The sequence below is a fragment of the Cryptosporidium muris genome, genomic scaffold, assembly GCF_000006515.1.
Source record: "Cryptosporidium muris RN66 scf_1106632373475 genomic scaffold, whole genome shotgun sequence".
Classification (NCBI taxonomy): Eukaryota; Apicomplexa; class Conoidasida; order Eucoccidiorida; family Cryptosporidiidae; genus Cryptosporidium; species Cryptosporidium muris.
Window position 1 is genome coordinate 401,587 of NW_002196574.1, and position 23,750 is coordinate 425,336.

At 30.2% G+C, this 23,750-nt stretch overlaps 9 protein-coding genes across 9 annotated transcripts, besides 5 other annotated features; 4 read left to right on the forward strand and 5 right to left on the reverse strand.

Moving 5' to 3' along the window:
• Positions 1-245: 245 nt before the first annotated feature.
• On the forward strand, positions 246-2,171 carry CMU_013910 (uncharacterized protein; the record flags this gene model as incomplete). The annotated part of the gene is made up of 1 exon (XM_002141029.1): positions 246-2,171. One exon carries the CDS (start codon positions 246-248, stop codon positions 2,169-2,171), a length of 1,926 nt encoding a protein of 641 aa, XP_002141065.1.
• Positions 1,213-1,234: a sequence feature (AT_rich).
• A 125-nt stretch (positions 2,172-2,296) lies between the features above and the next one.
• Positions 2,297-2,319: a sequence feature (AT_rich).
• A 314-nt stretch (positions 2,320-2,633) lies between these two features.
• CMU_013920 (uncharacterized protein) lies at positions 2,634-4,889 on the reverse strand (the record flags this gene model as incomplete). The annotated part of the gene is made up of 1 exon (XM_002141030.1): positions 2,634-4,889. The coding sequence occupies one exon, from the start codon at positions 4,887-4,889 to the stop codon at positions 2,634-2,636; it is 2,256 nt and encodes a 751-aa protein (XP_002141066.1).
• Positions 4,890-5,828: 939 nt separating this feature from the next.
• On the reverse strand, positions 5,829-6,515 carry CMU_013930 (uncharacterized protein; the record flags this gene model as incomplete). Its single annotated transcript, XM_002141031.1, has 1 exon — positions 5,829-6,515. The coding sequence occupies one exon, from the start codon at positions 6,513-6,515 to the stop codon at positions 5,829-5,831; it is 687 nt and encodes a 228-aa protein (XP_002141067.1).
• Positions 6,516-6,817: 302 nt separating this feature from the next.
• Positions 6,818-6,854: a sequence feature (AT_rich).
• A 21-nt stretch (positions 6,855-6,875) lies between these two features.
• CMU_013940 (uncharacterized protein) lies at positions 6,876-10,805 on the reverse strand (the record flags this gene model as incomplete). The annotated part of the gene is made up of 1 exon (XM_002141032.1): positions 6,876-10,805. The coding sequence occupies one exon, from the start codon at positions 10,803-10,805 to the stop codon at positions 6,876-6,878; it is 3,930 nt and encodes a 1,309-aa protein (XP_002141068.1).
• A 310-nt stretch (positions 10,806-11,115) lies between these two features.
• On the forward strand, positions 11,116-16,167 carry CMU_013950 (uncharacterized protein; the record flags this gene model as incomplete). The annotated part of the gene is made up of 1 exon (XM_002141033.1): positions 11,116-16,167. One exon carries the CDS (start codon positions 11,116-11,118, stop codon positions 16,165-16,167), a length of 5,052 nt encoding a protein of 1,683 aa, XP_002141069.1.
• Positions 16,168-17,404: 1,237 nt separating this feature from the next.
• Positions 17,405-17,431: a sequence feature (AT_rich).
• A 97-nt stretch (positions 17,432-17,528) lies between these two features.
• On the reverse strand, positions 17,529-19,445 carry CMU_013960 (DnaJ domain-containing protein; the record flags this gene model as incomplete). Its single annotated transcript, XM_002141034.1, has 1 exon — positions 17,529-19,445. One exon carries the CDS (start codon positions 19,443-19,445, stop codon positions 17,529-17,531), a length of 1,917 nt encoding a protein of 638 aa, XP_002141070.1.
• A 175-nt stretch (positions 19,446-19,620) lies between these two features.
• CMU_013970 (uncharacterized protein) lies at positions 19,621-20,991 on the forward strand (the record flags this gene model as incomplete). Its single annotated transcript, XM_002141035.1, has 1 exon — positions 19,621-20,991. One exon carries the CDS (start codon positions 19,621-19,623, stop codon positions 20,989-20,991), a length of 1,371 nt encoding a protein of 456 aa, XP_002141071.1.
• Positions 20,992-21,023: 32 nt separating this feature from the next.
• CMU_013980 (protein kinase domain-containing protein) lies at positions 21,024-22,169 on the reverse strand (the record flags this gene model as incomplete). Its single annotated transcript, XM_002141036.1, has 1 exon — positions 21,024-22,169. One exon carries the CDS (start codon positions 22,167-22,169, stop codon positions 21,024-21,026), a length of 1,146 nt encoding a protein of 381 aa, XP_002141072.1.
• Positions 22,170-22,670: 501 nt separating this feature from the next.
• CMU_013990 (uncharacterized protein) lies at positions 22,671-23,594 on the forward strand (the record flags this gene model as incomplete). The annotated part of the gene is made up of 1 exon (XM_002141037.1): positions 22,671-23,594. The coding sequence occupies one exon, from the start codon at positions 22,671-22,673 to the stop codon at positions 23,592-23,594; it is 924 nt and encodes a 307-aa protein (XP_002141073.1).
• A 74-nt stretch (positions 23,595-23,668) lies between these two features.
• Positions 23,669-23,698: a sequence feature (AT_rich).
• The last annotated feature ends 52 nt before the right edge of the window (positions 23,699-23,750 follow it).

Sequence of the window (23,750 nt, forward strand, 5' to 3'; positions counted from 1 at the left end):
AGTAAATATACTATATGTACTACAAAATGGTAGGAAGGTATTTAAATCAGAAAAGTATAAATTATTTTAATACTCCATAAATACTGCACTTTTTTTTCCTAAAGATGCATGTAGGTAGTGGCGCCCAAAATGGGTACCGTGTACTATAGTCTTCAAAAAAAAGTAAGAAAAAAAAAAGGAAATGGATTTTGCGAAGCTAATGGGATAAGTTTATAGAACTATAAAGAAAAGATAAGCAAATTGAGATGAATTTTTTAATAGAAGGTAAACAACTCCTAATTATATTGGTAATTTGTCTATTTCTTATAACAAATATCTGTGCAAACCTAAAGAAGCGTAAATTAAACAATAAAGAAACTCTACCAATTGTTGAGATAGCTCGTTTATCAAGAATTGCAGCAAAGTATGTTTCTGGAGCTCATATTACAGAGATTGTTGATGATCCAGGACCTAGAGCCCGTGCTTGGATCTCTAGTAATTATCAGAGAGCTAAATATAGAAGATTACAATGGAGTTGTATCCTGAAAACTCTCAAAGAACCAATTTTAGGATATAAAGTTGAAATATCGATATTTAATCATAAGAATCCACCTCCTGTACAAACTTTTATGAAGTCAGAAAATCAATTAGAGATGTATCATCAATGTTTAAATGTATTCAATTTTATACATGCTCAAGCAAAAAGTATGATAGTTATTCCAGAAGCTACAAGACCTGTTTTAAAAGTTTTATTGTATTATATATGCTACAAAAGTGTTCAAGACTTTTTTGAGGATAATTGGCCAAGCTCTGTAATGATTCTTCGGGAAATAATTTCTATGGCTATATCACTTTCTAAGACTAATAAAATTGAAAAGCTAAGAATTAATACTTTGATTAGTGAGTTTTCAAAAAGTCCATATAGTCATGAGATAGTTCCTATTAATAAATCTCAGAGATATATGAATATTGATATGGAAGGATATAATATCTGGCAATATGCTTTATATAGAAGTCAAATACTATATTCTAGTGAAATTCCTATACGAATGCAACATCAAGAAGAACTTTCTTATATAGTTATGAGTGGTTCACCGGTTCCTCCAACTGAATTTCTTAGTATGCGTAATTTGCAATTATTATATACAGAATCATTGCAGTTTACAACTGCTTTAATATTTTCTATTATTCTATTAAAAGTTCGTAATACCCTGCCAATAAGGTCATTAGAAGTAAATATATATAATATTAATAAGATGCCGAAGAAATTTGTAAAAATTAATGTATTATTAGCTTTTGCAGCTAGAATTGCTAGAGATTATGTTTACGTAAGAAGTGAATGGTTTGAATTGGTAAATGCACTTTTAGAATTAGATTTGGAAGAAAAACAAAGAGGAAATTCCCCTATATTGAAATGGAATGGTAAAATGAATATGCCATTAAATTTTGAGCCAGATATAGTAGATCCACAACAATTAATTACAAATTGTGTAAGATCTTTGGAACAACTTTCCATACAAGGGACTTTAATAATAAATTCTGTACAATCCAATAGTGGTCCTGAGATTTTGCATAAGTTAGAAAATATTTGTACTAGGGTTCAACATTATCTTTTACCATATTCTAAAGTATATGCTAATTCTCAAGATGAAAATAAACATTTAAAATCTATTCTTAAAAAAGTAAATCCTTTTGATTATGGAGAACCTAAAAAGAAAAATATTAAATTTGCTCCTAATGTTAAAGTGTCATCATATGTTTTGGGTTCTAAACCTTCAGAAATAGATGATTTAGGTTATTTTACTTTGGATACTTCTTTGAAGACTACTATGAAGAGATCAGAATTTGAATCTACAGCTAGATATGAAATTCCAATACTTTATCAAAAGCAAGCAACTAATGAAGATGAAGTTATTTCAGAAATATTTGATAATAAATTTGTGGATACTGAATATCTTTTGGTTGATACACCTTATCCAAAATCTGAATATGAGTTTCAATCTCAAATGATACAAAGTATGCAACTTGAAGAACCTGAATATCAAGAGATAGATAATAATTCAACAAAAGTCAGCAAATCACTAGAATTAAATAATATAAACTTAGATGATAAGGTTAAGGTTCAAGACTTGACAGATGACTCTAATTTTACTAATGAAATGAATAGTTTAGATAATTGGATATTAGATTAAGTTAGAGTTATAATAATTTATATATGTTGGAGGTATCATCTATATACAACTTTTTAAAATATAAATTTAAGATGGTAAAGTTCGATTATTAGATTATAAAGTGCAAAGCCTATGGTCCAACACTGATAATAAAAATATTTTATAAATTCAATACCCCAATAGCAGTATTGGATATTAAAGAGAATTGAATTGAAAATATATTGAGATCATCATTTCGTTACAAAATTCATCTTAATCTAACAATGTTAGACAGGAGCTGCATCTATATTGATAATATTCAATGTCTCGTATAAATACCAAAAAACTTAATGATTTTAGTAATGATATATGATGTATTTAATATATTCTCACAATTCTCTTGTTAACCTGTTAACCTTTGAAATTTATCAATAGTTTATACCCTACTATCCTGAACCTCAGCAAAAATCTAACAATATTTCTTTAGGTATACAAATCAAAATATTAAACTACAATTGATCTAGAATATGAAGGTAAAGGTGTAGATATAGGGATATCTGAAAGTGTAATATCAGGCATAATCCATGGCCCTAATGCCTTAACACATATGAGCTTGATTTCAGCATCTGTTGCTAAGAATACAGGTATAGATTTCATTAACTCAACAAAGCATCTTTCAGCTGGTCCATTTGGAATTTTTCCTTTAGTAAATTCATATATCATTTTGAGTACATCATCTATACTAAATCCACCAGGCATGAGAGATTGAAGATGACCATAAAGTACTGCAGCTCTCAAAGGTGTTGATAAATACGAAAAAGATCTATGACGACTACGAGATGGAGCCTTTTTACCAAAAGTATATATTGTAAGTCTAAGAGCTGCAGAATTTGTCCCTGCATCATAATTTATTGGGTTGTCTGCATCTTTAAGTACATTACTTATTGTTTCATCAATATTTACTCTTGCTATACGCCCTCTGGCTATACAAGCTGCCATTTTGCCGCATGTTTCATCAATGTTTATTGGAAGCTTATCACCCAAAACCTTGATAACTGATGATAATGCTTTGCGACAATTTTCAGGATCTACACTTCTTGTACTAAATGATAAAGCTGATGGAGCTGCAGAGGCTATTGCAAAAACAATACGAGGCCATACATATTGAATCAAGCTTGAATAATTCATTGGGGATACAATAGATGATAAATATAGACATACTGCAGGTCTGGTTACACCTGGTGGGATATGTTTTTCAATAATAAAGGTACCTACAAACCAATCTGCAATTCTAGCTAAAATAAGTGTATCAGTAATTGTTTTCACCTGATTAACTGATAAAAATGTACTTTGATCTTTCATAATTTGACTACAGGCCCGAGCTGCATCTGTAATTTGAGTTAATCTAATATCAAATGGGGCCCCTACTCTCATTAAAGCAATTGTACATTCAACAGTTGGAGTTTCACTCTTGCTAGAATATTCCGGAATACCCATCACATCATTCGGAATATCTGAATGAAGTACTTTTATATCATTATCTAGTAATGCTATCATATTCTCCAATTCTAACCACAATCTATAGGCTTGTAAACCTTTTACATTACCTAGTGAACCTGTCATTCTAACCATAGTCTCCCACATATACTCCCTATTTCTATCTTTAACAAAATTTATATATCTATAGGCCTTAGATAAAGCAGATAAAACAGAATTATGAAAATCCTCATTCTCAAGACATAATTGAATATTATTACATAAGGAAGGTAAATCAGATATTCCTACACTTGGAATAACTAGTTCACCTAGAATCATTGAGGATCTCATAGACTCCTCACATCTAGTATCTGATAATATTAAACCTCCCAATCCTGCCAGTATTATGGAAACTGATTCTTCTGCAGAACGTTGAATATCCATACGTTTTGCAACTCTACGTATCATTATTGCTGTTTCAACATATAAAATATCTGGAAGAAAAAAGGAATTCTGCAAATTTACCACATCAATACTTTCACCATGTGTTACAGGATGACATAATTCCAAACCAGTAGCATTATCTAGAGATATTGAAGGTGACTTTTTAGAGCTTTTATTATCTTGTTTTGATTGAGTATTTGATACTGAAGACACAATAAAAGATGAAATTGGGGAATTAGATCTCTCTACTTGAGGTTGTTCTGAAGGTATTATTTGATTTTCCTGATTATTTTCAGTAGAGTTATACTTAACTTCCTGTGTAGTGTATTTTTGAGAAGTCTCAATAAATTTATTATTATAATCATATTCAGATACTTGATCTTCTTGTTCGGAATATTGAGATAAAAATTTATCTAGACTTTGTTTAGTATATACAATTGAAATGGTGATTTTTCCTGAAAATTGTATATTTTCTGAAGAATTTAATAAAATTGTTAACCGATCTATTAAGCACTTTTCACATGAGGTTTTAAACGATGATAAAACTCTACCAGGAGTTTCTAAACTAGAACTCTTGGGTAAAATAGTTATAGCTAGATTCATTGCATTGTCAACCTTTTCTATCTGAAATCCAGCAGTTAATATTTCATTATAGTGACTATACTCATCAATATTAATTACACATAAAGTCCAAGAATCTTCAATCCACTTTTGAACTGAAATATGGTATTCTAGTCCCATTAAATTAACTTCATTACTTTCGTTACTATTAGTCTGTAAAATATTAAAACACAATAACCAAATGTAAATAGTCAGTAGTATACCTTTTATTGGATTCATACTATTTGGCTACAAAGTTTTGTTCAAATACTTAAAACCCATATATTAAACTTAATTAAGCATGAAATTTATTTGATACAATCCTATTATTACAAAATATGCTCTTTAACTTCCTATCTATTATTGAATTAATACTTTCTTACTGTACTCCAACACTTCTTGTCCCTCAGGACGGATTGGCGGGACCCATCCCTTATATTTCCAGTACCCTGTATTATCTACAAGTTAATTAATTTTACATGTAATCTAATATATCAATAATATAGAAAATGTTATGGTTTGTAGTTTTTGTATTTCAATATTAGCTAACTTTCCATTATTTTGAGTGTTATTTACTACTGTTATTGATAATTGTGGATATTGCACTAAGTCTGAACTAAACAATATAGAACCCAATATTATGAATTTTAAGATCTACGAATACTTACATCTATATAATATATAATATAACTTAAGACCTTTTTTAAAGATCAATTCTATAAAGCAGAAATGTATTCTCAATATAAGTTTCGGAAGTAGTCACAATAATAATTTTTAACGCAAGCGCTATAAACATCAGCGTGGCATCAATAATAAAGTTATAGATTAAGACAACAATGAAGAGATTAGAAGAAATTACATCAATCATATTAAATAGGCTAATTTTGATTTTTTTATAATAATTTGAACTACCTATTTTATTTAATAATACAATTTTATCGTATGACTATATGTTAGAAACTTTGTTAGGAGGCGGAATTGTCGAGTAGTCAAAATTTACAATTACACTTTCTTCAAAAGGGAAATAATAAAATATGAATTAATCTTTGTAATTTACACTATATGTTGAGTAGCTTAATCTTTCAATAATTACCAATGAACCATATACAGTTTACTAGCTTCTAATAGTATATGTAAATCAATAACTATAAGTGGATATAATGCTCCAAATTCTGAAATTCATAATACTGAAGGTACAAGGAATCCATTATTAAATATTAGCTTGCTTCCATTAGAATTCATGATAAGTTTAGTTCTGTAATGGTTCTCTATACAACTATTTTTGTCAGGCATGTAAAATCCATGCTCTTTGTTTATTGAACTAATATTAACCCGTGAACCCCTTGAAGATTTAGCTTGAATTTTTTTAGTTTCATCATCCCGAATATCACCAATGACTATAGGTGAAGAACCAGTAAAATGTTGTTGGTTTAAAGTATTTGGGCCTACTTTATATTCAGATGAGTATACATCACTTATAGATTTGTCATTATCTGAATTTCCATAATCTATTAAATCTAGTTTTAATCTAGCACAACCAGGTCTTCTAGTATATATATTTACACACTTTCCAATATTAGGATCAAAAATTATACTTTTTTTCAAGCTTGCAGAATTGTTCATTCTCGTTTCTTCATGTGCATAATGTCTTTTTCCAGAAGGACTATGCTTATTGGTAACAGATAATTTGTCTTGAAAAATTTCATATGTATGACTTGAAGATGATTGACTATTTTTATATCTCATCTTTTTTCCAGTTGGGCTTTGTATTGTAGGAGTATCTCTAATTTCACTATAAGATAAAACTTCTTTAATTTCCGAAGAGGATGAGGGTGATATATAGGCCCTCCTAAAATAAGTATCCATTAAATTAACTAGAAAATCGCCAAAATATAGATTGTTTTTAAATTAAGTTTAGTTTAATAAAACACTAATAACACTAATTATGACATGATTCTAGAAAGTACCGTTACGTATGTCTACTTCATATTAGTTACAAGAAAGATAATATACTGCACCCTTTTTCACACAGAAGAAAGGTCAGTATAATTAAGATACACAGAATTATATAACACAAAATATTTAGATAAGATAAATTAGTAATCTAAATTTAGTTTTTAGATAATATAGAGGGATATTAATACTAGATGAAGAGAAAAAAAGAAAACAAAATTATAAATATAAATTTAATAATTTGAATATAATCTACTGATTTCAAGAACTTTTTTAGTTTTTTTTAGTTTCTGGATGAGTTAAAGTTCTTGAAACCTGATTAGAAGTATCTAATTCTAGAGATTTATCCTCTATTAATGCAGATGGGATATTGTTTAGGTCTATAAGTGGAGGAGACCCAGATAGTTCTAAAGGAGAACTAGATAGTTCTAGAGGAGACTCTGGTAATTTTATATGGCTTTGTTTACTATATTTATTAGTATTTTGGCTCAGAAGCTCTAAAGAGGAGGATTTAGATTGAGAATCTTGTAATATATCCAGCATAGTTTCTGCTGCACCTAAAGGTACTTTTTTTTTTTTTGAATCTAAATAACTTAAATTGAATTTAGGCCCCTTAAAATCAAGCTTTTGTAGTTCTTTTGATTGGATAATTGGGCTATTTGTAGGTAATTTGATTCTATCAGAAATAACAGATGATATTGACTTTACTAAAACACCTTTTGAATTTATGTCATCTACAAGCTCTTCTGGAATTTTAGATTGAGTACTTATTTCAGAACCAGAATTTTTTTCATATACTTCAAGCATTTCCTTTGTAATAGGGGATAATGGCCTAACCTTTTTTTCATCTAAAAATCCAGGTCTTAATGCTAAATCAGATTTTTGAAATTTCTTCAAATATTGACGGTCAAAGATAAACTTTTTCTTTACATTATCTTTTGAAACTCCTGAAGAATTCATGAGCATATCTAATGAAATATGAGTTGGCCAGTCTTTAAACCATCGTCCTGCAATATCACTACAAAATATTTCTATTGAATCTTGACTATCATATGTCATCTTATATAAAGGATCACCATAATAATTCTTTTTTCTCTTAAGATCATTTATAGCCTGTATACACATCTCAGTTAAAACTGTTATTTTAGATTCTACAGTTTTTTCTGTACTTGTAACTAATTGTTGTTTCATATATATATTTCTCCAGACATCACCTAAGAGTGAACTATCAGAAGGTAGGGTAGGAGCATAAAAAACACCAGGTTTCTTAGCTTCTTTTGCAATAAATGCCCATTGTTCATTGACATTATCTAGTCGATAAACTTGTTGCTTAGCTAAATCTTGAGGGATCATAACATCTCGCTCCATTTCATATTTATCTGATTCCAAACCTTGAGACTTAGGTCCTGTTTTTCGGAACTGTTCAGGAATACCCTTTTCACCATAAATAAGGGTATAAACTGATGTACAAAATGATAGGACATTCTCTTCTCTCTCTTTAGAATTTTCTGCCTTTATTATTACTGAGTGAATGTTTTGGGGTAAATATTCCCAATATTTCCCTGCTGGCTCTGTTATAGAAATACTTCTAACAATGAGTCTATAGGCTATTTCCCTAATACCACGTTGACAGTATCGAATGAATTTTGAATATAGTCCAAATGAAAATCTAAAGCCGTTTGGAATAGAATCAGCTGGTAAATTTTTCACAAATTCAGACCATTTACTAAATGCTGCAATTCGTTCCCATTCCTGCTCTCTACCTAAAGGTAGATCTGTAACTTTTGTAGGTTCAATTTTGATAGTAACATCTGAATTACTTTTTTTATCAAGATTTATCCACTCATTCTTTTCTTGGCTCCAGTATGCTCCATCTAATTCAAATTCTGGCTTGACCCTTTCTTGCTTCTGGATACTCTCGAGGAATTTTACCAAACCATATAAAATCTCATAAGATTTCTCAGATCTAAGGATCTCAAATACAGTCTCCGCATCTTTCTGAAAAATATGCTTAATCAAGTAATTCTTCTTATTAGGTCTGATTAACATATTTCCTTGATTACCAAGAAATATTTGATTAAGTGCAGAATCCGTCAATTTTCTATCTTCACAATTATCCATAAGCTTTTGTAAATATGGTAATGTTGTAGTAGAAGCAACTTTCATTATTTCTTCAAGTGATATATTTAGTACAGATTTTAAGCCTAACTTACATTCTTTCAAATACTGTAAGAATCGCCGACTAGCCAACTCATATGGGTATAAATATTTTGTTAGCAAATTCCTAACAGATGAAATCCAAATTGGGGATTTAAAACGAGTGTTATCTTCTATATATAACCTCCTATCTTTAGTATTACTTGATTGATCTTTGCTTTCTATCTCTTTTATTAAGAAATTATATAATGTATCACCAGTTTCAGCTGTCAAAACATACAAATTTCTAAGAAAAATATCTAATAGACCATTATCATTAGGAATTGCATCCAATAAAAATGGACGTAATGTTTCCTCTCGAAATAGCTGTTTGGCAATTTCAGATGACATAGGAGACAATAAGAGAGTTTCAATTTCCTGTTTCTGATGGCTAGTTGCTTCTGGAAACTGATTCTTGTTTACAAAATTAGGAACAACCTTTTCTACATAATCTATAAATATATTCATTGCATCACATTGTAAGTTCTCAACTACTTCAACTACTGTTTGTAGTGAAATGATAGGTTCCGAACATATAATTAATGAATCAGCTTGATCATCACTAATTACACCACTGGAAATTTTATTTAGAAGATTCAAAATGACCTTAGACAATACCCTAGAAAAATATGCAACATCACTTTTACTGAGAGATGTTTTCGAGAAAAGATCTTGAATATTACCCTCTTGAAAATGAGCATATACGTAAGCTGCTGGAGGTAAACTCTTAATCATTATTTTTAGTTTTTCCAAACTATGAACTCTCGAGAATTCACCTTTTATTGATAGTTCTAGGGCTACACGAATTTCTTCTTGTAAAATTGCAGGAAGGTTTCCTAAATTTTCACTAATTGCATGAATATAACGGCCTCTTCCTTCAATTAATTCTCTTTGAAAATATGATGATAACTTTCTAATATTATTTAAAATCATTGGAGTTAGTGCAACATACTTTTCTGCAGTTTTCTGTAAAAATTCTCCTGTAAACTTCGATAGGTCTGCATTTGAAATTAAGGTTTCCCATTCACTTTTTATCCTAGCTTCATCTGTTCTAATAATATTCTTTCGCTCTGGAGGTTGCATTAGAAGCTTATCAGGACGTCCTCTATGATTTTGAATGAAGTTTTCCAATATACTTGAAGAGCTTCCAAGCTTAAGTAGTCTAAGTGCTACAACTTCGGGATCATCACTATCCAGAGCATTCCTTAATTGTAGTATAGAACCTGGGAAATACTCTCGAAGTATCAGTGGATCTTCTCTAATAGCTTCCAAGTCTAAAAATTTCACAATATGTACAAAATTACGAATTAAAGTTTGCTTTGCAATATACTCTGCCTCTTGTGATGAAGTCATTATATTTTGAGTTGTTAATCCACCACTATTTAGAGGAAGACCTGCTTTAAACACTAAAGGCACAACTTTATTATCCCCATCATCATTTATATATTCTATTTCACCCAACTCTTCAGCTTCTAGTTCTTTTTGAGTAGCCGTACTTAATCTTGGCTGTAAACCATTAAAATATAGTTCAGCTGCATCACTGCAAAATTTATGGCGTATATTCGGATCTTTTGCTATTTTTATACCAAATTTTGTAGCCAATCCCCTTTTGCTCATTTCCATTAGAGCCTCACAGTATTTATCTGCCAATTCTATCTCTTTAATAGCTGGACTAAAAATAGTACCTGCAAATGGATTAATTGGTAAAGATCCTACCACTCGTTTCAAACCTGATTCCATAGAATCATACTCTAATTGTTGGCGTAAGGCAAACCATTGACCAGCTCTTAGACGAATTAGTGTTTGAGAACATGTACTTTCTTTGCAAGATATACCTATTTGGTTAAACTCCTCTACAAACATCGGATTAAAATCATTTTCGTTGTACTCATAACCAAAAAAACTTTCTTTTAGGCTAGCTATATCAGCTGCTAATGCATTCCTCCATATTATACTTAATAAAAAATATATGCAAAATTTCCAAGTGACACCTTTTATAAGGGCCATTTCTTTTCTTCTTTTATTAAAGTATAATTTAGATCTAAAAAGGGACAAAACGAAAAATAGGTTCAACTTTTATTAATTCCCAAGTAATATGCTTCTATTATCCTTCTAACACTCCTATGACCATTCTATATATTATTTGTTTATTATATTTGGTCTTATCTTGCCTAATATTTATTATTTTGGCCTTTCAAACTTCAAGATCTCCAATTTATAGCTATTAATATGTAGCGCCAAATAATTAGCGCCTAAAATGCTGTCAATTTAGATTTAGTTTTGTTGAAATAGAAAGATCATGTGCTAAAAATACAAAATGCGACATCACAAAAATCTAAATAAGCAAAATCTAAGAGGTTTAATATATATATTGTGTAAGTATAGGTGGATTTTTTTATGTGGCTTCTATCAGTTTTCTATTGTCATAGTAAAGAGTTCAGAAATACCAGCTACTTCTATTGAAAGCAATAATATACAATTAATATGGAACTCAATATTAGAAGAAATGGCATTAAGTAGATGGTTACATATAAAAAATTTACCTAAAAAAGCTCCTTTAGAATTTGTAGATGCTCCATTGAACAACCCAATAATTGCTGAAGGAAATATTTTAAAACAAAGGAAACTACTAGGGAAAAGATGTATATATGCTTTGAGAGAGATGTTAGAAACGGAAACTCCGTTAGAATCTAGAAAATATAGCTATAAACTTAAAAGTAATATAAGTTTACCAGAGGCACTGGCAAGATTCTGTTATGATGTGGCTCTAAAACACTTCAAGACTCAAAAAACTCCCTCAATAAACAAGGAAATTAATGAAAAAGAGTATAAAGAATCTAAAAATACTATATATAAATATTCGAGTAAAATTCCTACTAATCAAATCTCGGAAGAATCCCTTGAAAACTCTGAAAAAGCTGAAGTAAATACTTTATATCAGTATATAGCAGGTATTTTGAAAGATTATAAAGATCTTCTACCACTTTTTCTAAATAATTTAAGCCATTTAAGAAAGTCTATTCAATTTGAGGCATCTAAATTAATGAAGAATAAAGACTGGAAAGGTTTATCAGCTTTGCTAGAACGGGAAAGGGTTGAAGATGTCGTTTCATTTCTTGATGTTTTAATTGGATCTAAAAAATCAGATTCAAATAAATATCCACTACTTGAGAATTTGAAGGCCAATTTTAATATGGATAGAAAGGATAGGATGTCAGATAGTCCGTTTGGTCGTCTTCCAACAAGGGAAGATGAATGGAAGGCTATAATAGAGTGGATACAAAGTAATAGTGGAGGAACTAAGACAGAGGAAAAGTCTGAATGGCTAATACGCACGAATAATAAAGGAATACTACCTGAAAATCCAAGTAAAAATTTTAAAGCTAGTAATGGAGACAAAGATATTTTTGTCAAACAATGTATTTATGGAATCCGTGAGATAACATATAAAAGATTTACTGCTCCAAGTGGTGACAGATATTATAGTTATGATCGTGGAAATAAAGCTGGAATTATAATTCAGGGTAAAAATCAAAAAGAGCGTAATTTTTATCTTTCAAAACTATGTACTATTATATTTGATCGGTATTTTGAATTTTTGGGTCTTACAAAAATAAAAAGTAGCTCCAACTATACTAAATCTGTTCTTTCATTTTTGGCTCCTTTGGAATATGATAAGGTGTTTCTTAATAAATTGATTCAATCCCTTTATAAATTTATAGATAATCCTAGGCGTCAGTGGCTTGCTGTTGTAAATGAGGCTCAAATATCTCCCCTTGTATTTAGCAAAAATTTACCTATAGAACCAATTCCATTTGTATTTCTTGATAGAATAGATAAAAAAACACATGATCTTGAACTAAAACAGAAGATGCTTGCAGAAAAGTGTTTTCAAGCTATTCGAAGGCTTTTAGTAGAACGTTTTCCAGGTGATTCAGATACTACTATATACAAGATAGAAGTCGGAAGTGAAGGAGATGTAAGTATTGCCAAATTTTGCAATGGAACAATGGAGCGTTTTATTATGAGGCATTTGGATTGGATGAGACTTATTGAAAGAAGCATTGGTGATCCTAATATCCAGCTTTTAGATTATAATGATCCATATGTAGATATTCCTGAGTTATTTATATTTGTGAAAGATGCACGATTAAGGGAAAATTGTATTAGTAGTCTATTAGCCATATTTGAAGAGAATTATCAAGCTTTAGAGAAAGGATTACCAATTGGACCATATCCACAAATGGTTTATAAAGGAAAACCAGAGCAGCAAATGGACCATATAGTTTCCTTTTGTGAATCTATAAGTGAAGATAATATATCTATTAGGGCAAGAATGATTGAAAATCTCAAATCTGAGAACTCCTCTGAGGACTCTGAAAATACTTCAGATACATCGAAAATTCCAAATAATCAATATAATGCTTTTATGAAAATTATGGAATATAAAGCTCCAGACTTATTATTAAACATCAAAAATTCCTTGCAGGGTCGCTTAGAAGCAATACCATTTACAAATTCTACAACAAATACTCTAAGATTAGAGAAATGGTCACAAAGTTTTAAAGATATTTCAAACAAGCAAAAATATAGATTAGAAATGTTTAATATTTTCAAGAGGCAATTTAGGCAATTTTTAAGTATAGAAGATGCATGTGAAGGACGCCTTAAGAGTATCTTAGAATTGGAAAATTTAGAAAATGAGCTTGGAAGTATTCAATGGATAGAAAATTATATTAAGGACACTGATGGTTTAAAGACTGAATGGGCTTCTGAGTTGTATAAGATTGAAGTGATTTTAAATAATATTCGTGCAGCTGAGAATGAGTTGGAGACTTATGTTAAAACTGTAAATAGTGTTCTTCATGAAAATGAGAAAAAGTCAAATTTACCTCGATATAAAAAAATATTGAGAGATTGGCCCAAAGAACTTAATAATAAAGAAAGACTTTTTGAAAAACTGAAAATTGATGGGTTTTTAGGGCGTCAGCAGAGCGAAGTTGCTATTGAAAGTTTGCGATATCAACAATTGGAACGACGAAATGAGTTTATCAAACACCTAAAAAATAACTTATTAAAGTTTGAAAAAGTTAATAAGTTCTTTGATATAAGAATTTGTATGAATAATGAAGAAGGCTTGTATCCTATAATACCTTTTGAAATGTCATTAGAAGAAGAAGAAATCCAAAAACAACGTTTAACCAGTTTAAAGTTAGCACTTAACGAATTCTTTAAAAGTTTCAGCGTGATGGATACAGAACTTAGTAAACAATTTCATGAAATAGATAAGGCATTACAGAAGAAACAAGGGGATTTTAATAAAGCTTGGAAAGAAAATTATGAAACTGCTCTTGCATTGCAATTACAAATTAGGACACGAAAATTGGTTGAAGAATATGTTCAAACTTCTGAAAGGTATCTACTTATACAGCGTGTAAAAGCTGATTTTGAATATCGTAAAAGTATTATTTCAGAATTCCAAATGGATCCAGGTTTTGAGGTAATGTTAAGTAGAGCTGCGGACATGATAGAGAAAGCTGAAGTAGAATCTAAGGAGTTAAAAGAGGATTTAAATAAACTCTCAAAGGATAGAGCAAGACTTCCCAAAATAATTGAGCAAGATATGAAGGAAATCTACTCTAAAAGAGTGAAAGAACTTAGAAGTAGCCGAGATATTCTTAGGAAACAGATCCAAAGTGAAAAGGCATTCTTAAACAAAGAGAGAGAAATTTTCGAGGATCAGTTACATAGAGATACAGAATATTATAGTATTGATAATATGGTTGAGGCTGGTATTTACAGAGGTAATCAGCTTCAAATTCTATGTGAAGCTACCCAATGGATAATGAATTACAATGAAAAACTCACATTTACAAATGAAATGGTTTATCGTGAAGATTTAGAAAAGTTGGATTATGTAGTCTCTATAAACAATACCCAGTTGAATAAAGAAAGTGAGGCATCAAAAGCTAGATTTAATTCTGAAAATCTTATGATGAATTTAAGAAAGCATAAATTTAAGTATAATGATGACGTAAATATTTCAGATTTTTTAACTGAAGATGAGATGAAAAGAGAAGCAGGAGAATTTGCTAAAGATGATCCAAGTCAAGGTCAAATTCCTGAAGATGCTCAGAAATTGTTAGAAATATATAAGGAAAAACTTAAATGGAAGCTTAATGATCTAGATAGTATTAATCAGTCAATTCTACAACTAAACATGAATACTATTGGTGCATTTGATTATTTCGATTATAATAGAGAAAGAGCTTATAAAGCTTATTTTGCAGTTATGCAAGAAGCTCAGGCCTCAAATATGCTTTATATTATTTTATCGCACTTTGAATGGGAGCATATACAACTTAGATGGAGAATATTACAAATGGAAAAGTTTGTAATAGGTGAAAAAGAAAGAATTTTGAATCAAATAGCAGACTTGAGAAGTACCTTGGATTTAAAAATGAAGCAGTATAATGCAGTACCTCTTATGCGACGCTTAGTTCCAATTGGTAGTCTATCTTTAACTGATCCTATAATAAGGGATATACTGGAATTTGATAGAAAGAAATTGAACCTTGAAGGTAATTCTAATATTTTAGATATTATTCCAAGTAGTATACCACTTTATCTAATAGATGGCCAAGATTACAAAAGTGCTAGAAACTATGATTATAAAGTTAAAAATATAATTTTGGATCGAATTATGGTTGTTTTATCAGTAAAAGAAAGTAAATATATTCAATTACTAAAGAATATAATGACCAAATATACAGAAAAGAATATGACTTATCAAAAAGTTATAGATGATATGAAAGCAAAATTAGAAGGACTTCAAAATACCATTGGATTTACATACTTATCAAGTGATGAAAAAAAATTAGAAAAAAGTAAACTAGAAGAAGAACTTCAGGAACAAATTTTTATTTCTTCCCAGGAAATCTTGCCGTTAGTAATGCAAAAACAGATAATATTGCAAAAAGCTGAACAGCTCAATGAATTCCAAAAAAGACTTCAGAAAGCTTTTAATGACCCTTCATTTACCGGAGAGGAAGCTAAGCAAACTGAAGCTTCAGTTATAGAGTTTTTTGGTGAAAAGCCTCCAGAAAGTTGTAATGACTTAAGTCCAAAGGTTCAACTAGCTTTTGAGATTTACAAACTTAATAAACTATCTGATAATATTAAAAAACTTGAAAAGCAAATTAAACTAAAAGGTACTGAGGATAGAGATACACTTGCCAAACTTCATAAAAATAAACGGGATATAAGTAAAACCGAAGAATTGATTCAAAAGCTCAAAAAGGAAATTCAAACTGCAGAGAAGAATGCAGAAATATTCCAAAACACAAAATTTGCAAAGCTCTACAACTAATAAAAAGTTTAAAGTGAATTTTTGGAGTAAATACCTAAGATATTTCATTATTATTTATAAATACTTCATCCTAATAAGGAATTATTTAATACTTAAAGTGTACAAGTGCAAAGTTGCTTTTATATTCATAAATAGACAGGTTCCAAACTATATGAAATATATAATGAATTTCCTCTTTTACAGGTCTATAACAAAATTTATGGTAGAATAAATGAGGTATTTCTCAATGAATTAACTTCAATATTTTAGAATTTTGCTTAGTATGAAAATTCTTACCTGATATAAATCATAAATATATTCATCAATGTTCGGTTCAAAGCTCTCATTAATATATATATACTAGTTTAAATAAGTAAATGGTATATAAAGACAAAAATAGAAATGTCTAGATTAGTATCATTCATTTAAAAGATATAGGACATCCAGTATATTACTAAATCTTTGTATAACTTACCAGAGATTTTACGGCAAGTGCATCTTTTATATAATTAATTACTACGGAAATTTTATCTGTACCTTTAAATATTATTTGTCTACTTTTTAAGTTTGGAGCTGTATCTAATGGACGTAAGGAAACCAATACTGTGCGTGTAAATAAAAAGATATGTAACATATTTCTCAATAAAACTTCTTCAATAATACATAAACACTTTTCAAAAGCTTACCATTATTGTCTCGTTGTGTATTTATATGTTCTAGTATATCTTGAAGCATCTAGTTTACTGTCACTTTTCTGGTATAGGTGGAAAAAGAGGGGTAAGAAAGGTCTTGCAAAAGTTATTTGCGCCAATAGTCAAGATACAACTGGTTTTGGACCTTTTGCAGAATCACCGAGTTTCCTAGTTTTATAAGATCCAATATATTTGTAAATTAATTGCATCTAAAGTTAATGATTCAATGTATAAAGTCTCTTTTAAGTGATTTAAAATTCTCTGCTAGTTAAATATATTCAGTATATTATTACTAAAGCAAATATTGAAGAAAGGTAGTTCTTATATATTGACATATATACACTAAATACTATTAAATAGCTTTTAAATTTCAAAGTGACAATTTCAATAAAGATTATTAATAAGAACAGAAGTAATTAAGTGCAATATATGTAGTATAAAACTCCTATACTACATAAATAATGAGGTCAGTATGATAACCAATCTTAAAAAATCAGCAAGTCTATTAACCATTTACAAATCTAGCCTCCCTTAAATAAATTTAGAGTACTTTGCAACAGTTAAACTTAAATAATTTAAAATTTATAATAATTCAGAGAGAATCTGTTAATTAGTATCACAAATAAACATCTTTGTAAGGTTTCTTAATAACTTCATTAACCTTAAAATATATAGGCTGTACTGTAAAATTTACTTATCCTTAGTTGTTTGATGAATAGTAAATTTAGAATTATTAGTATATTCTTCATCTTCATCTTCATATTCATCTTCAGTATCAGTAGAAAGTTGATGATCATCTAATTGATTCATAATATGCTGAAATAGGGTAGGTTCATTATCTAAAGCTTCATCTTCAGGATGTACAAAGATGGTTCTTTCACAATCTTTAATACTTTTTGCAATAAAACTAACATTTATTTGTTGATCTAAACCTTCATAAGAATCATTTGCAATAACTATAGAGATTTCAATATTGCCAGGAGTTTCCAGTAAAAATTGAATTTTACCCTCAACAAATTTTTCATTTGAAGTACAGCGAGTATTTCCAAGTATATGTGGATTGGAACCTTTTGTAATAGCAAATATCCACCATTCTTCATACTTTGTTCCTGAGAAATAAGGAGAATGTATTGGACCAATTGCTTCGTTCTCATCTAGTTTTGAGCGATTAAGAGTAATGTCAATAGTCACCAAATCTCCAACTACTATATCTTCCTCATCATCTACACTAACTTTTGTAGACACCACTATAGGATATGTTAAATAGCAAAAAGCATCAATATCCATTTTTTGATCCTCAGTAAGATCAGCTAAGCCTTTTCTTTCAGATGAATTTTGATTAATAAAGTCAACAAGAGTTTTAGCTGCATTCCGCCCCTTTTTAATGTGATAAATTTCATTATCTGTTATATAAGGGATTTGCAAAAAAGCAGAGTTTGGACTTCCATCTAAAGCTTGTATAAGAGCTCTTCTAAATGATAATATAGCCATAGTTGTGTGAAAGAAGTCTCTACTAATTGAAATTTCAAGCATTGATAAGGTCAATGGCATAGATAAATAAAGAATTTTATCTAAGTATTTCTTCAATGAAGGAGTAAGCTCATTATGCTTACGATGTAAGTGAGCTAAAATTAAGTAATACACAACACCAAAATTGGGTGAGTTAGCAGTGAATGATCTCTTCTTAAATTCTGACAATTCCATTGCAAATTTTGAGATAATCTTTTCATCTTCAGAATTTTTTATACTCAAAGATCTAAATTCAGTACTTAAAGCAAGCAACTCTGGTAATGCTTTAAATCTTGTGGAATCTGTAATAGCTGCTGAGAAAAAGTACAAGGTTGTTAAGTGAACTCCATTAGAAGCATAGCGTCTTTGGCGACGATAATAACAAATGAAAATCAATGGGATCACAAAGAGTAGAATTAATGAAAATAAACATAATATAAGAAGCTGATATTTTTTGGAAACCAAAAAGCTAGGTAGTCCAATACCTACTTTCATTGTAGCTGGACCATCTGGATTACCATATTTTTCATAATTACTTCTTGCTAGGTCATCTGTAAGTGCTTGATATGCCTTTGCTATAAGCATAAATTTAGCTGCTGCAGTAGGATCATTTGGATTTTTGTCAGGATGATATTTAAGTGACATTAATCTGTAAGCCTTCCTTATAACGGTAGTTGAAGCAGTAGATGTAATTTCTAAAATTTCATATGGGTCAAATTGTGCTATACGCTTTGTCATAGAATATGCTGACATCATATAACAAGTCAGATACCATAAAAGGATCAACATTATTGTCTGTATAATAGCTGTCCATGAAAAACGGTGAGAAAATGATCTATGAGCTTTCCTAATATTGTCTACTCTGTTCGTGCATGCAGAGCATTTACAATATTGAATGTATGAACCTTTACTTGAGTGTTTTGGGTACTCACGTTTATTAAATTTTCTTGTTGGACAGAGAAATCTTGACAATACATTATAAGTCCAAAAAGTTAAAAAACAAATAACAATGGTTCCGAAAAAAAAAAAGAATGCCGAATCATCATATAATGATTCACCCTGCTCCTCCTTTGTAAATGTATCACGAAATTGCGACATACTCTTGTTAGATTAAAATTCGCAATTTGCCAAATATTTTATTTCCATAAAACAGGAAGCAATAAAAATGTGCTGAGGAGAGCTAAACTGGCGCATGCTAGCGCCAAAAACCGATACTTATGGCGCTATATGGTAGTATAATGCCAAAAACTAAACTAAATTCTTCATATTTTTAATGGATTGCAACCACTATGTAATTGTACTTATATTATTAATAAGCTGTCTATTTGACTTATCAAAATGTGAAGGTGGTGATCTTGGATTTGGAGCAGAATTCCCACTATTGGGTGCTCTTTTCAGTGCTGCAAGTAAAGCCTTTGACAAATTGACACCAGATGAATGTTACCAATTAAATAGACGTGGGATTACTAGAGGACCTATTGGAGTAATTCTGGCTGCATTGCCATATAAATCTAACTATCCAGTGATTATATTTAAAGATGGATGGCAACAACCAGATTACCTAATTGCAGCAATGTTAATAGAGATGTGGCACAGGTATAGAGCTGCAGAATCTCTATTTGACCCTAATAAATATAAAGGAGCTAGCAAGTTACTTGGGGCCCAGGCATTTTGGGGAAAAAGAGATGATGGCGAATCGGATGACTTAAATGTTGAAAGCCCTAGATGGAGTGTATGGTGGTCTCAACTTGGAGATTTCTTTAGTGGTGTAAATGAATTAATGGATATTTTGATAGGTGGGACAATCCCACTATTTGTTTCAACACGTGGAGCTAAGTACAATTCCAGATTCTTGTTATCAACCTTAAATCTATATGCTAAAGAAAAACTTGAAACAATAACATATCTTCGGGGGGGGACAACAAAAGATAGTAGAGTATGCTGTGGGGTTTGCAATAAAATCACTCCTGTAGGAGGATCTCCATCTCATCTAGGTATTTTTACTGATGTTGAAGGAAGCAAGTCATACTCTGCATTACATCATTTACAATTACTATACGATAAACTTGAAGATAAGGATTCTAGTGAAGAGGAAGTATTAGATTCACCTATGGATGAATGGGCATGGGATTCAGAATATTCTTATATAGGAGCTTTTATTATATATGTCAGAAAACTCCAACAACGTTATCACTCCACATTCCATTATGCAAATAGAAATGGGCGTGTAGTTTGTGGTTTGCACATAAATGATATAACCAAATCCGTAAGAAACTTGTTTGATCTTGGAAGGAAATCTATGGTGATTAATAATGAACATGATAAAAGTAACAATGTGAAAAGTAGAGATAAAATAAGTCCTCCACCTTGGAATGGTTCTGATCAAAAATGGAAAAATAACCCAAAGTCTCAGATTATAAGCATTTTGCAATTTTTAGATGAAGAAGATTTAAATACAACCAGTTGGGATACTTTAGACTATGTAATTGCAGCAGCTTTTCAATACCTTCGTATCAGAAAACATTTACATCAGATATGGACTGGGGGCTGGTTACATTATCAGACATCTCCCAATATCATTAAGAAAATATTCAAAGCTATTTTAAGACTTTGTAGAATGGGTGGGAAACATCATGTAATTTGATTATCCCCTCTAGTTATACTAATTATTCAGGATTAACTATCTTGTCTCCAAATTGTATTATCATTAATCCGTATCATTTTTGCAGAGTTGCAGTCCCAATTTTCTGATTGATGTGGATTCGTGGAATTAATTGATGTAGAGGCTATAACTAAATTTCCTTTTGTTATATGCCTAGAAGGTAGTGATATTGCAGAATTAGAAGTTCCAAGTTCACTTGGGTTATATGATATATTTGTCTTTATAGATGTTGTAGGTACTATAAGGTTACTTGTACATCTTAACCATCGATGATTTAGTGCTGCTTCGGCAGTTGGTCTCTTTTTTGGATCAGTCTCTAATAACCATTGTACGAAATGTTGAGCAATCAGGGATACATTCCTCCATGCTGGCTGAGCAAATAAAAAATCATTAACACCTCTTTCAACAATTTTATGGTATAAATCAAATGATTTATTATCATGGAAAGGGAGTCCACCACATAGACATACATAGCACAATACTCCTATACTCCATATATCTATTTCTGCTCCATATTCTTGTTGTTTTACTAATTCTGGAGCAAGGTAAAAATCAGAACCACACAAAGATTTAGATCTTGGTTGTGTATTACTAGAAGTTAAACTTCTTTTTGCAAGTCCAAAATCTGCTATTTTGCACATAAAATTGTTATCTATTAATATATTTTCAGGTTTTAAATCCCTATGAATTATCCCATTTCCGTGAATATAGCTGAGTGCATCCAATAAATTTATCATAATTCTTTGTACTAATTTCTCTTCCAAAGCTCCATGATTTAGTACATATTGGTATAGATCTCCACCTGTACACAGATCCAGTACCATTTTAACTTCATATTTTTCTGCATCTATATGTTCCACATTGTAATCTATTAATCTTACAATATTTGGGTGATTTCGCAAAATTTTCATGATTTCAACCTCTTCCAGTATTTTCTCAAGAGGTATTTCATATGAACTGTATGTTATCTTCATTGCAAAAGATCTACCACTTTCATATTCTTTGCAGAGGTAAACTTCTGCAAACTGTCCAGTGCCTACTAAACCCCCTATTTGGTAACGTTCAGAAAAACTTATTCCACTTATGTAGTGAGTCACATTTAGACAAGCTCCTACTCCAATATCCATTATTCTTTCTATAGAAGAATGTTGAGTACCCATTTTAACGGAATATCTTTTGTTATTTAAAGCTGCTAGATATAAAATAGGCCCACATGCACATTGTGGCGCCTAATTCTCTTTTTTTACGTTTTTTCTCCCCTCCTAGGTTTTTCTAACAAAACATAGCAATCAATTATTTAAAGTATTTAGCCATATTTTGCAAGTTTTCACGAAACTAATATAATCTTAAGGTTATTTTATTAAGCTAAGAATAGCTTATATTAGCTATAGAGGCCTTATATCTTTGTATATTAAATATACACTCATAACTTTTTTTGTAGATTACGAGCTAACTATAGTATATTATTCATTAATATCATTGAGGAATTCTGTATTAGAATCTCTGAACTTATATTTCAAAAGAGAAGGCTAGTTGCAAATTTTTGTGGGTATTACTCCTGTGGGGTTTCTTATTTCACACGTTGATTAATACGGAAATATTAGTGTGTGGCTTTCTTTTCTTTTTCTTTCCTACTTCTTTAAAAAATATTCTTTCATTAAATGAGAAAAGTTCAACATTTTTTTAATATACAAAGGTTTATTGGAACTATTGAGAGTAGAAGTATTGAATGTATTGTAAATGTGGCCGAAAGGATGCTAAACTATGTTGAGAAACTCACAAAAATTCCAAATGAAGTCAGTAAGAAAATGAACCAAACTTTGGACTGTAGACTAGTACAAGAACTTGTCTATAAAATACAAGAATATAAGAGGTGGCTTGAAGTTAGTGGAGTAATGGAAATTCCTGAAGAGTATATTGCAGAATATCGTCATCTAGCATCATTAGGGATGGCATCTGAGCAAACACAGGAAGTGGATTCTAAAAATACAATTTTAGGTGTAGAACTCTCTGATATTACGAATAAAGAACTTTTTAATAAATCCCAAATAGTACATGAAAACTGCGAAAATCTAGTCATAGATATCCTATCAATATTAGAACAATGCTATATGCTTCAAAATCAGCTTGATAAGCTACAAGAAACACTAAGATTGAAAGAAAAAGAACTAAGTGATAGATGTCAGAGTAAGAAGATTGTTGATATATTTCTCCCTGTAATACAGCAGTTAAGACAACAACATGAAGATATTTCACAAAATGAAGGTACAATAGATCAATTACAAGAGATGATAAGAAATTTTTGTACTTTACTTGAAGAAAGAAATGAATTAAGATATAGACTTGTATATGGTGTAGATAAAACCTCTGAAAATTTAATTATTGAAGAACCTAAGAAAGAAAAAATAATAGAATCATCTTTAAATAAACCTGACAGTGAAAATGTAGATAATTCCAATACAGAATTGGATATGGGTTTATATGGAAGATTTTCTTCTGTTGCTATAGATCCAAATGCAATGAAATTATTTGCAAGATGGAGTTTACCTATTGATTCTGTAACTGGTACTATTATAAAAAGATAAATTATATTGAAATAATGAGATAGAAGTTTCTCGATTTACTAGATAGATAGTATACTTATTAAAGTATGAATAAGATAAATAACTTAATTATAAATTTTTAAATTGAACTTTTAGAACGTATAAGCATAAGTTATTTAATACTTAAAGCGGCTCCCA